The sequence below is a fragment of the Oreochromis aureus genome, linkage group 18, assembly GCF_013358895.1.
Source record: "Oreochromis aureus strain Israel breed Guangdong linkage group 18, ZZ_aureus, whole genome shotgun sequence".
NCBI classification, from domain to species: Eukaryota; Metazoa; Chordata; class Actinopteri; order Cichliformes; family Cichlidae; genus Oreochromis; species Oreochromis aureus.
The window spans coordinates 9,036,401-9,050,068 of record NC_052959.1 but is presented as its reverse complement, the minus strand read 5'-3'; the positions used below and the strand labels follow the sequence as shown (position 1 = coordinate 9,050,068).

The following is a 13,668-nucleotide window of genomic DNA, read 5'->3' as shown; positions in this document are numbered from 1 at the left end:
ATGCAACATCATATTATTTTTAATAAATATTTTTAAATTCCTGCTGGGATTTTTTTTTTTTTTTTTTTTCAAACAGGTGAATCGAAGCAAATTGACACTTAAAATGTTGAGCAGCCTGGTAAAAGTCAAATATTCACACGAGCTTTTTAAATTCACTTCTCAAAAGGAATTATTAATAGAACAATTTATAATAGACACTCTCGATGCCTACAAGCAGTTCTGTCTTCCGGCTGTATTACATAAAACATAATGAATTCAGCTTCAGGGAGAGACAGAGAGAGCGACAGTGTGCGAGAGAACAGAAAAATAAGAAGAGGAGAGAAAAACAGATAAACAGCAGGTTAAGCCTGCTGGTACCTAGCCACTTATCACATGATGATGACCTGGAATCCATAAATCTAGTGCCTAAATAATTTACACAAATACACGTTAAGGGCAAAACAGTCCCAAAAATACAGTACTAAAGCACCCCCTAGTGACAGGTTTGAAATTAAAACCTTAAGTCAATCCATTTTTAGCTGCAGTTCATTTTATTAAGCTTATATGCTGTTCAGCCCATTATCAATGTAGACTAAAAACAGTGCACATGTCAAAGTAGAACATTCGCTCTGTAAACAACAACTCTGGTTTCAAAGTAAGTAAACAGTTTAAAAAATAGATAACACAAATAACTTTTTACATCAAGCAAATACACTGTCCATATGAAATAAATATTATGCATTATGTGGTTTATTCTATTAAATATGTTTCCAGAGGATTAGCATTAAGTGTCTGCACCTTGATACTGCATCTGCTTTCTCTGCAACTATATATCTAGCATATTTCAGATATAGCTCAAAGATAGCAAATCAAGTACAATGCTTCTTTTTTTAACACTTCTGTCAAGAGCTTTGAGGTGCCGTCTGATTGTTGAACGCTCCCGCATGAATCTGATGTTGCTCAACCATGCTCAAGATGCTGTCTGATAGTCCTTTAATGTCACTGTGTGTGCTGGGATGTGCAGCCAAAGCTTTCAGAAGTTCAGTCAGGCCTTCCTTCTCCAGCATGCTGCTGTAGTGTGAAGCTGGATGGATTGAGGAGAGGAGAAGCGATAAAAAGATGAAAGAGGGATAGCGCTCAAGTCCCAACATGACCTGACTATTAATAAACCAAACAGCCTATAAAATATGATCATATTTTTGCATGAATAAAACAATTGTTTAAGATCAACCCATCACGCCGATAGTGTAACCGTCCTTGGATCTCTACAGCTGTGTTTGTGTGTGTGTCTTACTGTTTTGAGTGCAGACCAGATGTATGGCCCAGACTGCCCACAGCTGCACGCCTGCGGGCTGACAAGTTTGAAGCAGAGGGCAAAACGGATGGAACGACCTGAAACATGGACATCAAATAACTCAGTTTTTGTTTGTCCCAGATGCAATCCAGCTGAGTATGTGAGCTAAGGTGATGCAGAAAATGATTCTCAATCACGTTAAGGATGTTTTGTGATGTCTGAGCTTTCTGTAGCACTTGTGGTAGAATTCTGGGTATAACCCAGCAGAAAAAAAAGAAACGAACAGCAACAACAACAACAAAAAACAAACAAACTGGCAAGTGCCAGTGTTACCCCTCAGGCTCCTGGCAGTCGAATCTTTAGCTGCCATAAATCTAGTGGAAGGACAAGTTTTATAACACATAATTACCAGGTCATCTTTTAAGACTTCAGCTATCAAATTGTGCCCTGGCTGGAAAATTCATACAGTTACAGCAGAAGGGTTATTATCACTAAGAAAATTTTATGAATGCCAGTTGGGAAAAAGTCATTTTATCTAAAACGCTGAAACAGTGGTGCTGGTATAGCTGCACCATTGAGAAAACAATGCATGAATTATATTAAAGTTGCAAAATCCAAAAGTATCGGAGATTGTCAGTAGATGCAGCTATGCTATCATATGAGAAGCCTATATGATATCCTTCCTGAGTAAATATACCTATAGGCATGGTTTAAAAGATCCTACATGACCTCCTTCTCAAGCTACTGTGTTCACTAAACTTGACCTCTGACCTTGAAGTCTTACCTTAATCATGAGGTCAAGGCCGCTGATATTCAAAGCTATCAGAGAACCTTTTCTTGAGTTATCATCAGGTTGGTTGTCATCACTGCTGCCCACCTGGTTAACCTAGTTAATGCCCCAAGTGTTTCAGGCTGAGAGGTAAAAACTGTTAAAAGGAACTGTCCATGGTGTTTAAGATCAGGCTTGTATTACACTGATTAAACTGGGCAAAAACTGCGCAAATGTTGAGTCATCTAAAGAGAATGTAACATGTGTAACCTAATTAATGGGAAACTGTTTAAATAAAGTGTTATTCAGTATGTAGCTCATGCCTGATGTCAAACTGAGACTAGTTTTATTCTCTCTTTACAGATTTCTGTTCTATCTTTGCTATTCTCTCACCTGTAAGATACCATCTCCCTCTCAAGATGGGTCCACGTCATGATGGAATCATGCTGCCGAGATAGAAAGGCATATTCACAAAATGTGGTAGGTCTTACGTGAAAAGCAGCATTCAAAACACACACACACCAGCTGCTTCAGTACTGTGCTGCGCAACTCATTTTCCAGGGTCCAGGCATCTGGTCTGGAAGCAAGGTGCGCCAGTATCCCCCCTGCAAAGTAGCGAACCCCCACATCCACCTGAGAGTCCTGCAAGAGACTGAGAATGTGCTCCAAAAGGTCCTCCTCCATCAGATCAGCCTGCAACTCCTCCACCTCAGCAATGTTGTTCTGCAATTCAGGGAGACCAATTATAGCAGTGACTGCAAAAACATAACATAAAAGGCGAGCATAACACAGGAACTGCTTTGTGTATGATTACGGCTGCCTACAGACGACTTCATTTAAAAGTATATACACTACCCACCAGAAGGCCAAGAACTTTCTGCTGAATAGAAGGTTCAGTGTAGTAGGACTGCAAAGCAAAAGGGAACAGCATGAGAGGAAACATACACTCTTATGTTAACGTCTCTCTTTGTGAGGGTTCATTTTTAATCAGTGTGTCTATTGTTATGTTTTCTGGTCTCCTCTACCTCCAGAACCTCCTCGTACAGCTCCAAGCCCCGGCACTCAATGAAATTGCGCGCTGCTACTGGCATTTCATCCGTCAGGTTCCACAGAGCACTCAGGGCAAACTTCAGAGTGGAGTCGACAACTCCAACCATGGCTTTCTGCTGCACAATAGCCAGCAGCTGCTGTTAACAGAGACAACAAGAAGAGGAAATATGACACCGTGGAAAAGCACAGAGGGGGAGAAAAAATGGGAGATTACTTTTTTTGTAGAATAAATAAATATATAGGAGAAATATTGTACATATAGCAGGAACATACTAATGTGTAGCTTTAGACATAGAGCAAAAGAGGATAACTAAATGTGGAGAGCAAGACGAAGTGACTGAAAAGCAGAGAAAGAGCAAATTGAGGCGTAGGCGTGCATTAAGCGATGGAATGACAAGGGCATCAAGTAGAGAGGTGTATGCATTAAGTAACTGTAAATGGACAGGTGAGAAAGACGGTGAGGGAGAGAAAAACAGAGGGAGAGAATTAGAAATAAACCCGTGAGAGCCTTAATGTACCTTCATTATAAAGATATCCTTGCTGAATTGTGCCATCTCCTCTGTGGACAACTGCACATAAAAACAAATGGATGAGTGCTTCTTTTAAGGGTTTTTTTATCCATTCTTCTAAATGTCAGTCTAAAACAAGAAGGTACTTTTATCCCACAGGAAAATTGTCCACATTTAACTGGACTAAATGAAAGCATAAAGCCGCTCGCTGAAATAAGTGTCACAGGGTTAGCTCTCAACAGGTAGGATTAAAAGGTGCCACCACTATTTTCCAGCAGCAGACTAATGCACAGCAAGCGAGAAAAGTCTTGACCTTGGCCACCAGAATGGAGATGACAGCCACAGCCATCCTCTGCAGGGTCGGATCCTCGTGGCTGCTCAGCCAGTTAATCACCAGCATTGCCGCCAAATACCTGAAGCACGATAACAGCGTGGATATAAGGAACACAGTATTACAGAAATACACCAGTGATGCACAGAAAAACCTTGTGAAAAGTTCACTGCTTTGGTTTAACATCTGGAAGAACTATTTCTTTTGGCAGTTGCATTTCAGAAAAAAAAAAAAAAACACAACTCAGCTGGACTCCAATCTGATGGAAAAACACTACAGTGCCACTCTATGCATGCACTGATTATTTTGGCTACTGCCAGACCAATGGACTCAAAGGTCATATTACGACTGACGGAAAGTAAACTAACTTGTCAAAAGGAACCTCCTGGAGGATGTAGTCACTGCAGAGGGCCAGCAGACAGTTCTTTTGCACCTGGAGAGACGGTAACACTTCATGAATTGAAGTATGGGGTATTATAGAGCAACTACAACTACAATCTGGATTAAGTGACGGAATTAAGTTGGATTCTGGTGAATAGCAACTCAGCTAGAACAAAACCATTGAGTGCCACCTTTTGCTGGTATACAACTACATGATATTATGATTCTAAAATCTGATGGTGGCTTTCACAAAGGATGGGGCATGCACTGAAATCCATCCATTACCTGAAATAATGGTTTTTCAGTGCATCCATTATCTTCAATAGCTTGCACCACGCAACAGCACTTTGCTGCTGCGCAAAGCAAATGCACAGCTCAGGAGCATTTGCGGGTTCAGCATATTTCAACTTTGACCCATGCCTGCTGGGAAGCACACATAGCTAGTGGAAAGGAGGCTATGACCTGGCAGCAGGTAGGGAAGGCAAAATGAGGAAAAGTTGATATCATAAGTCTGAAAATTTGGAGTGCACACACATACACACACTCTCACCAGAAGATTAATACAAAAACCTTTTGTGGAAAACAAGTTTCCATCCCAGTAGAGACGCCAAGTTTTAAAACTCCTAAAACACCTAATATTAGTAGTGAACCCAAAGGCGAGTAGAGCACATGCCACATCCTGTGTGAAAGCCTTCGAGGCACTGAGCATATTCCTGACCTGCTGGTGGTTGGGGAAATTCTTCATGGTGTTTAATAGCTGGGTGACAGTAGAGCTGAGCAAGCTGATGGGCATGGCCTCTGCCAAGTCCTGAGTGGTCAGGTTGAACACACACGCTGTGGCGACCAGGTGGATGTGCAAGGAGGTGGGGTGCCTCTGCATACCACACACCACCAGCTATAGGACAACAAAATATCCATTATATTAGTAGTGCCCAACATTTTTTATCTGAAATATACTCAGAGCACTGTCTCAAAAAAAAAAAAAAGCACCAATTTATGTTCATTTGCACTAAACTGAACGATAAACCCTTTCGACTTATTTCTCAGCTGTAATCAGCTAATTGTTTTAACCATCCATCACTATAAGTTCACAATGTCAACCATTCACTACTACTCTGAGCTTCGACTCATTGTAACAGCTATTCATTTCACTTGACACTTAGTGACCAATAACTTTACGTTTATCCTTTTAGCTACCAATTTCATTTATACTGATAGCTAAAAATATTAACTATTTATCCATACTTTTACATTACAATTTAAACTTTCAATTCATAATCTTAACTTACAGTTTACCTGTTACTTTTTATCAATTATTTTTATTCATAACTTTAGCTAGCTCTAAAATTATAAATAAGTAGCTATTAAGACTGGCTAACACTAGTGGCTAATCGTAGCTAGCTACACACTATGCTAAGAATATAACTTCAAGCCATATTTAAATACTTCATAACTTTGCATTCAGAATTTCATGTAGCTAATTTATTTTACTCAACCACGTTAGCCAATAGTTTAACTGTAACACTTCACCAAAATATTTTACAGATATTTACTCAAAATTTTAGCTAGCTCCTACATTCCAACTCTTTATCACTTTGGTTTAGCAAAAAAATTAAAATGGCTTACATACAATTAGCTAATTTTTATATTAATTATATCATTTTGTACCTAATTCTTTGATTCAGTTTTTTTTAGGTCAGTGTTAGCAGTTGTGTTAATCTTGCTATACTTAAGGATCTTGCAGAAGTACTCTCTGTGATACTGTACCCCATTTGGGAATCACTGTAGTACACAAGCATGTGTTTCCGAAAAAGTAATGAAAGCAATATCCAATCTGCATGTTCTCCTGTTCAATTCTCAGCTCTATTCAACCAATTCATCTGTACAGTTGGACTGTACTATTTAACATCAAGGCTGTAATTTAAACGGCCTCACCACCTCTTCAATATCCACAATTCACAGGACATTAAAGCTGTAAATTAGGAAAGTGGTTTAAAACACCAAAGATTTTTGAGAAAAACTATTATTTATATTACTATTTCCTTTATTTCAATGAATCATGTTTTAGTACTTTGAGATATGGTGTGAATGTTTGCATTGTTCTCTGCATATCCTGTTTCTCTTGACAAAGTCTTAATTTAAAAAAGGAAATGCTGGTTTCAGTGAGAGTACTGTTTTTAAAAAAGAAATTAATGAACAAGGGAAAAGATCAATGGAGAACAAAGGGAGATACTACAGTAAAATCTTACTTTTGGTAAGTTTTTGCTTCTAAGCTGAACAAAATAGTTGCCAACTGATTTTCTGCTATCACCCAATCAAACAAATCATTCCACAGGTTTACTAAAGACATGTCGGTAAGCAATGCAGACCACAACACCTTCAGCACGTCTGGCTGTGGTTTGTCAGTGTCGGTGGTTAGGCTGTAGAGATGGACAAGGGCCTCTCGTACGAAACACTCACGGTCTCTGTACCTTCTGAGTGCCTCACACACCTGCTTCTCATCAGCCTCTCCTGTTACCTGAACACACATTCAGCAGCATTACAGAGACAGGAAATGCAGTGGGAATATTCAGAAAGAGTACAAACAGAGCCTCAAGTCAAAAATAAATGAGAAGCTTGTGCAGTAATCAAGCTTGTATTTCTACCATTGCATTCCCTGGGTAGTAAAAGATTCTTACTTTTAGGTTTTTCTGTGTAGAAAAGAAGTCACAGGAGCTAACCCCAGTGGCTAGCAGGCCCAAAAAGACCAGTCCACTTCTGGATTCCACAAAGCTTCTGATTGCAGCTTCACTGATTCTCTTCCTGCCAGAGATATCTAAAGAAACTAGTGATGGGAGGACCTGGGGACTCCCTTCCAGAAGCTGCCGCACTGTCTCATCTCCATCTCTTCCATCGCTGTCATCCACAGAAAAGTGGTCCTCTGAAAAGTCCAGATGCTTGAGAGCATGAAGCTGGCTAAAGACAAAGACCAGCCGGGCAGGGGACATATCCAGGTGCCGCTGCCTGTGGGCAATTAGGGATCTCAGGGTGTTTTTGCACTCAAGAAGTGCAGTGAGCTTAGAGATAGCACTGCAAGAAATATCCAGCGTCTCCAGGTGAGGGAGAGTGCAGATATCCTCAAGGGCAGCATCATTTAGGTCTGTGTTGGCAAGGTTTAGCATTCTAAGGCCCCGCAAGGAGCTGAAGCCAACATGGATCCCACCATTTGCCTCTAAAGACTCCCAGTCCAGACGTAAACCGTTGAGGGACAACCTCTGCAGGCTGGATCTGCATTCTGGGTTGGAGGCCAAGCCTGAGACAATGTCAGCCCCAGTAAGACCACCAGAGACCCAGGAGGCATCTAGTTCCAGGAGCCGGTGAGGGCAAAGAGCCAGGCGGAAAGCTTCTGCAGACAGTGGACAGCTCCGAATGGAGGCTCGGCGCAGACGGAGTTCTTTGCAGTTTCGGAAAATCCCAACAGTTGTGTCATTCAGTATCTCTTACGGGAAGAAACAAACATAGGGATATTGTAGGAAAAAGAAGCATCGGTTAAGCCATATTTATGTTTGTGGAATATACCTTTCCTACTCTTGCAATATGACAAACTGAAACCTCTGTTTACTGCAAACTAATAAATGATTTCACCTTCAATGCTTTGGAATAAGTTTTCTTTCCTTCAGTTTGCCAAACAACTGCGACCACTCAGTAGCAGCAGGAAATTGATGTTTGCAGAGCTGTTTCAGTTTCTGACCTACCTTTAGCTGCCATGTGATTCAGAAGCTGGTCAGCAGTCTCCTGCGGGAAGACTGGGGCCCAGATGAGGCTCATGGAGCCGTCTGCTCGCATGCTGCACAGAGAGCACAAGCTCCGGCACACCTGAGCCAAGCAGAGGTCACAAAGCATCAGGGGGCCCTCCGCATCCTGCAATAGCATCACCATGTATCACTATAATCACACACACTACAGAAGAAGTATATGCTCATATGCTCACTTCAAAAAAATCTCACTCGACTCAAATTAGAGGGTTATTATGATATTCTATGTGATTTGGCCAAAATACAACAGTGCAAGTTTTATTATATGTCATAATTCATAAATGTGTGATGTAAATGTCATATTAAGAGGTTTCAGTTTATTCTAATTGCATTTAAGCATACAGAGACCCTCCAGTTGTCTGTGTGGTCTTCCTCAGGCCTCAACGGATCTACAGTGACACGGATCTCTAACCTTAGTCTAATTTTATCCGCCACAGATGAGCCTCCGCTCACGAGCAAAGCCTGTTTAAATCGCCTCGACCCCACCGCTTTCTGGAGGGCAAAGTGGACAAAAACAACTGTTGCTTCCACTGCTCTGCACAAGAGCCGAGTGCTTGTCACAGAGTCGATGTGCACGAAAATAAAACCCTGGCGACATTACATGGAAGGGAATGGGGTCAAACTCACCATGCTTGAAAGTGAGAAGTCCGCAGGAAAAATGAAAAAAGTAACAGCAACACTTCGTTCACCTGATTTTTAAACCATGTTATTCTGATTATTTATTCATTTCTTCCCCTTTAAACGAATGACAGCTAATCAAACGCTCCTCTGTTTTGATTAAAGTCGCTACAGTTTTTCGCCGGACGTCAAACCACAAGTGTCAACTGTCAATGTCCAGCTTGTGATTGGTCAAGCCGCATGACGTCACCGAGGGCTTGGCGCAGTGTCTGTGATTGCAGGGGATTAAACACTGTATCGATTACAAGCTTAGAGAAGTGTCTTTGGAGGTATTGCATAGATTCTAAATAGTGAGACTTGGATAGTGACTTTAAGTGTTACGAGGACTGGATCTTAAAAAATAAAAAATAACATCGCATATGTATTCTCCAACTTTCCACTAGACCAGTATCTCCCCCTTACCTTCTTAAGGTCTGGGGGTCCCCCAAAGTGCCTCTAATTTTTCTTGATGAACAGGAATATGAACATGTAAATAATATAAAATAGCTATCTATTACTTTTTGGACTGAACAGAGCCTCCCACATTTACATAGCCACAAAGCATATGCTTACACACAAACACATAAACCAGTTACTAATTTTGATAAAAATATGGATATTTTTGTGGTCTGTCAGTTCTTTTACTCCACACACTCATGAAGTAATATATTCTTTTAGTTTATCTGGGATTTTTGTTATTGTGTTTTTGCACTTTTTAAAAAAAATGTATCTGCTTTCATGCATCTTCATATCTTCATTCAGAATAAACTGGTACAACTATGGTATTTGCGAAGGTGAAACTGGGTGGTAGTAGAGTAGTTTGGCCACAAGGAGGGGCTCACAGAGAGAGGTGGATTTTATTTTTAACCACAGTCACAGCTAAAGTCTCGAAGTTCAACGTAAACTTTCACAGAAATTATCCACAGATACAAAGGACCAAACTCCATTATGTGCCTCCAGAATATATACTTTTCATATACCTGGTTTTCAGAAACTTGAGCAGTGAGCCACTTCAGGTGGAGCATGGACGACCAGGTGATTTGTTTAGAGTTTGCAGATGTTATTATGCTTACCATGTTTTATTGTTAAAGGCTGATAATAATAATGGAATATGGGTCATAAATTGTTGATTCTGCAGGGCATTTTTTCAGCTTCTGAAATGGCACGTGTTAGAAAAAGTTTGGTAACCACTGTTGTATACTGTGGAGTCTGTAGTAACAAATCATGTTAACTCAGAGGAAGGGGAAAATTGTGAGGAGCATTTTGCAGAGTAATGTCTGTTTTCATAATATATTCGAATAATTCTTTTTATTTTGAAAAGTAGTAAAGTCACTTTGATGTCTTCAGACTTACTGCAAAATTAGTTCAAAATAATTAACAAATTTAGAATTTCTTAGTTTTATTCATTGATATGATTTTACATGCTCAGAAATCTGGTATTATCAAGGCTAAAACCATTTATTTACAAATTAAAGATTCATTTAAAAAAAACGTTTTCCTTTTCAGATTTTCAGATTTCAAAACATTTTCTAAAAAATAAAGATTTTTCATTCCTGTTTGCTGTAATTTTTCAGTTTCACCCACTGCGGTGAGACCCACGATCACGCACAAACAAACATATGCCCTCACACATGTGTGCGTCACACACGAGCACCCACACACTAAAAGGCGTTCGCACAGACACATTTCTACAATATGAATCCTGTCTTGATTGCTCAGAAACAATACTGTCCTCCCACATGCTGAAGTATGCCTCCCCACACAGAGAATCCCCATGCTTCAAAGCCTGTGCTTCCTCTCCGGTCCAAAACATTTAGCTGAGGGGCGTTCTTTTTTGTCTGCAAAGCCCTGTGCATATTATCCTCATACCAAATAAGCACAGCTGCCAATAGCTCTTGGATTGCCTCTGGAGGAACACACATCCCATATAGGGAGTAAACACAAGAGAAGCACTCGCATCCAAAAAACAGACCTCATATTATTATGCTAGAGCTACTGGATCGCCAGAATCATTCAGTCATTAGATTCGAGTTGATAGGAAACAGATTTGCGTGGAGTGAGCAGACTGTGAGAAGTAGTTAGGTGAATGAAACTGACAGATGAATATGTGAGTGAGAGGGAGAAAAGGAAAAAGGCCATCAGCTTACAAGCCTGACTGGCGTGTTGCGTGTGTAGGAGACAGACTAACCCTGCAAACCAGATCTTGTTAGGATTTAAAAGATGGCAGAAAGATTGTTTTTTGCATGTGCCTTCACCAGTCACTGACTCACAGCCAAGTGCATTCATCACTTTGTGGTGAAACTTTATATTAGGAGGAGTCTTTTTCCCCAAACTGACATCAGAGGAGGAAGGCAGGGCCAAAGCCTCTGCTCAGACTACAGGAGGAAAAAAAAATCACACCATCAGTCCCTCTCGTTCTGTATATGGACCACCCTCCAGTGTTCTCTTCCAGTTGACAGTTTTTGCCTGTGCCATAGCATAGTGTGCAGGCCATTAATCTCAATGAGAGCAAAGTCAGAGGGAGACTGGGAGTGAGGAGATGGGAATGGAGAACCAGCAGAGGAGGCACGCATGAGACACCGAGCTGGGTTCTACCTGCAGCTCTTGGACCACTGATTGATCTCACTGACACAGGTTAGACTTTTGCCTGTTTTAAGATCTCAGAGTGGCATGTGAAGTTTCAGAAACTGATGTGACAGGATGTATATTTTTGAACTATGTGCACATTATTGAATCTGTAGATCTTTGATGAATGCAAAACACAGAATTAAATGCAATGTGCTGAGTATAAACCTTCTTCTTCCGATGGCTTTGGAAGGATCCGTGGAAGGACTGTTAATCTCCTAAAGGAAATATGTCTGATGTGAACCACTTGGCCCCATTCACCATGTTTAATGTTGTCTCTTCAGCAGACAGACTTAATCAGTGGCACCGTCAGAATAACTTGTGGTCTAATCCTGAAAGAAATCTGCTGGCTCCGAGCAAAAGCCACAACAAAGTTTGAGTGGGATAAAAAGGAGGGATATATGATTTGCAATAATGTATTCTGTATGTTGGTATAACCAGTTTGATGGGACCGTAGGGACTCGTACGCTGTGTTCGCAGTAATATAAAAGAAAATCCTTTAATCGAGGAGCTTACCAGCACACAGTGGTGCCACTTAGAGTTAGTGGGCCATTTGGCAGAGTCCTCCTAGTTCCCTTCTCCGCTGGGGAAAACCAGCCACCGCAAAGTTTGACCCGTCTGGTTGCAAAGAACTGTATTAATATAGATGAGGTGGCTGGATCTGGTCAGGTCTGGCTCTGACCAAGGAACGTAGAGGTGAAAATACCCTTTTAATAAGTGAAAAAAAGAGGGAGAGAAAAATGAATGCTGTGGCCGAGTTGATGAAGACCAGCAGGGTGTGAACGACAGAGAGAAACCCGGTGGTAATAACTGCAGATGAGATTCACAGCTCCAGCTGAGGAGCCTCTATGTAAACACTGTCACTCCTGTCAGACCAGAGCCTGTGAGATTCATATTGTGGCGTTGGAGACATACAGACGGGCCAATTGCTGAGCCTTAGCAATTGAAGGGAGGGATGACCGGTGACTACAGAAAGACAGGAAAAATGCACTCTCTGAGTAATAATAACTGACTGCCTGTGCCAAGGTGTTTTTGAAGCCACTTTCATTAAAGCGCCTTTTCCTTTCCCATCATATGGTTTGTGATCTATGCCAAATAAACAGAAGCTAGTTCCATATGTAAAAGCTAAAACAAGCCAAAGCTTTATTTCTATCAATGAGTCTTTGTGCTTCATGAGAACACAAAAAACTTTCCCTTGAGGCGAGCATGTTTTTTTTCCCTGCAAGGATGATAAAAGGGTACTATTCTGCTACGGGAGCATTCTGAGCTTAGGTAATGCTCTGGGATCGGTCCCGTTTACTGTGGTCAGGGCTCTTCAGTGCAACTAAACATCAAGTTAAGGCCACAGAAATGATTCAATGCCCCCGCTGTCTCTGCCTCGCGATCATTAATTTCTGCCTTCGTGGGCATCTGTAAAAATCCTCAGCAGATTTGTTTCAGAGAGCATCAGCGTGATGCAGTTCATACCGTGCGCCTGTCAGAAGTGTCAGCTGAAGCTTCAGCTTCAACTCATCCACCAGACTGCCTTCTGGTTGGATTTGGCTTGACTGCCAAAGTCAGCCTGAAGCTGGCTCGCCGTTATTGCTCCACTTCCAGAGCCAAGCCATGTTACTGAATATGAGAAGGAGGGATCTTTCACTTAGCATGCGCCCACCCCTGCTTCTTTTCGTTGCGCTGTCAAAACCAATAAGATCAAAACAGCAGCTTTCTTTACAAAAATAGACTCCAGAAAACATTACTCATAATCCAGGAATCTCCCCCCCTTTTTTTTTTTGCTCTTCATCAAACACGCCAATTTATTTTATTTGTCACCAAAACCCAAATGTATCTGCTTTCTAGCAGCCAGGAAGAAATGGCAGAAGTTAAAATGAGTCAGAGAAGCCCAATGACTACCACCTGCTGCTTTCTTTGCTCATTACCAGAATAAAAATGTCTAAACCTCATGAAACAAAGACTGCCGCTGGATGCTTCCCTATTAGATAGCACATTCAGCATCCTCCATGGCCACTGTAACACAGTTTTCTCTCAAGTATATTTTAATTTAATTGAATTTTTTCACTTGGAGTTAAATCTTTTGTCAGATTCCTCTGTTTTATCCACATAAGCTAGTGCCGGTATGGTGAAAGACTATAGGGGAGATTTGCAGAAGGTCTGAGCCATGAGGTCTACTGAAATATTAAAAACAGATCTCAGCACTTGTTCACACCCGCCCAGACACCTGATACAAATGTGGTAAGAAAGAGAACCCATGAGGGGAATGTATTTAGAATAGGAGATTT

At 41.1% G+C, this 13,668-nt stretch overlaps 2 protein-coding genes across 2 annotated transcripts in view; one reads left to right on the top strand and one right to left on the bottom strand.

Annotated features, from left to right (window-relative positions):
* Positions 1-557: 557 nt before the first annotated feature.
* The window catches only part of LOC116314302 (protein zyg-11 homolog), a 25,172-nt gene continuing 12,061 nt past the window's right edge, over positions 558-13,668 (bottom strand). The window contains exons 2-14 of the mRNA XM_031732282.2: positions 8,048-8,213; positions 6,992-7,791; positions 6,691-6,831; positions 5,032-5,208; positions 4,301-4,365; positions 3,915-4,014; positions 3,611-3,661; positions 3,068-3,229; positions 2,902-2,949; positions 2,565-2,765; positions 2,436-2,488; positions 1,274-1,371; positions 558-1,063 (exon numbers count right to left, since the gene is read on the bottom strand). Of these exons, the coding sequence (XP_031588142.2) occupies positions 882-1,063; positions 1,274-1,371; positions 2,436-2,488; positions 2,565-2,765; positions 2,902-2,949; positions 3,068-3,229; positions 3,611-3,661; positions 3,915-4,014; positions 4,301-4,365; positions 5,032-5,208; positions 6,691-6,831; positions 6,992-7,791; positions 8,048-8,195 (2,226 nt within the window). The 5' untranslated portion in view covers positions 8,196-8,213 and the 3' untranslated portion in view covers positions 558-881. The remainder of the gene's footprint in view (positions 1,064-1,273; positions 1,372-2,435; positions 2,489-2,564; positions 2,766-2,901; positions 2,950-3,067; positions 3,230-3,610; positions 3,662-3,914; positions 4,015-4,300; positions 4,366-5,031; positions 5,209-6,690; positions 6,832-6,991; positions 7,792-8,047; positions 8,214-13,668) is intronic.
* angptl1b (angiopoietin-like 1b) overlaps positions 11,161-13,668 on the top strand; it is a 9,174-nt gene continuing 6,666 nt past the window's right edge. The window contains exon 1 of the mRNA XM_031732983.2: positions 11,161-11,398. The gene's annotated coding sequence lies outside the window, so the exon portion shown is untranslated. The remainder of the gene's footprint in view (positions 11,399-13,668) is intronic.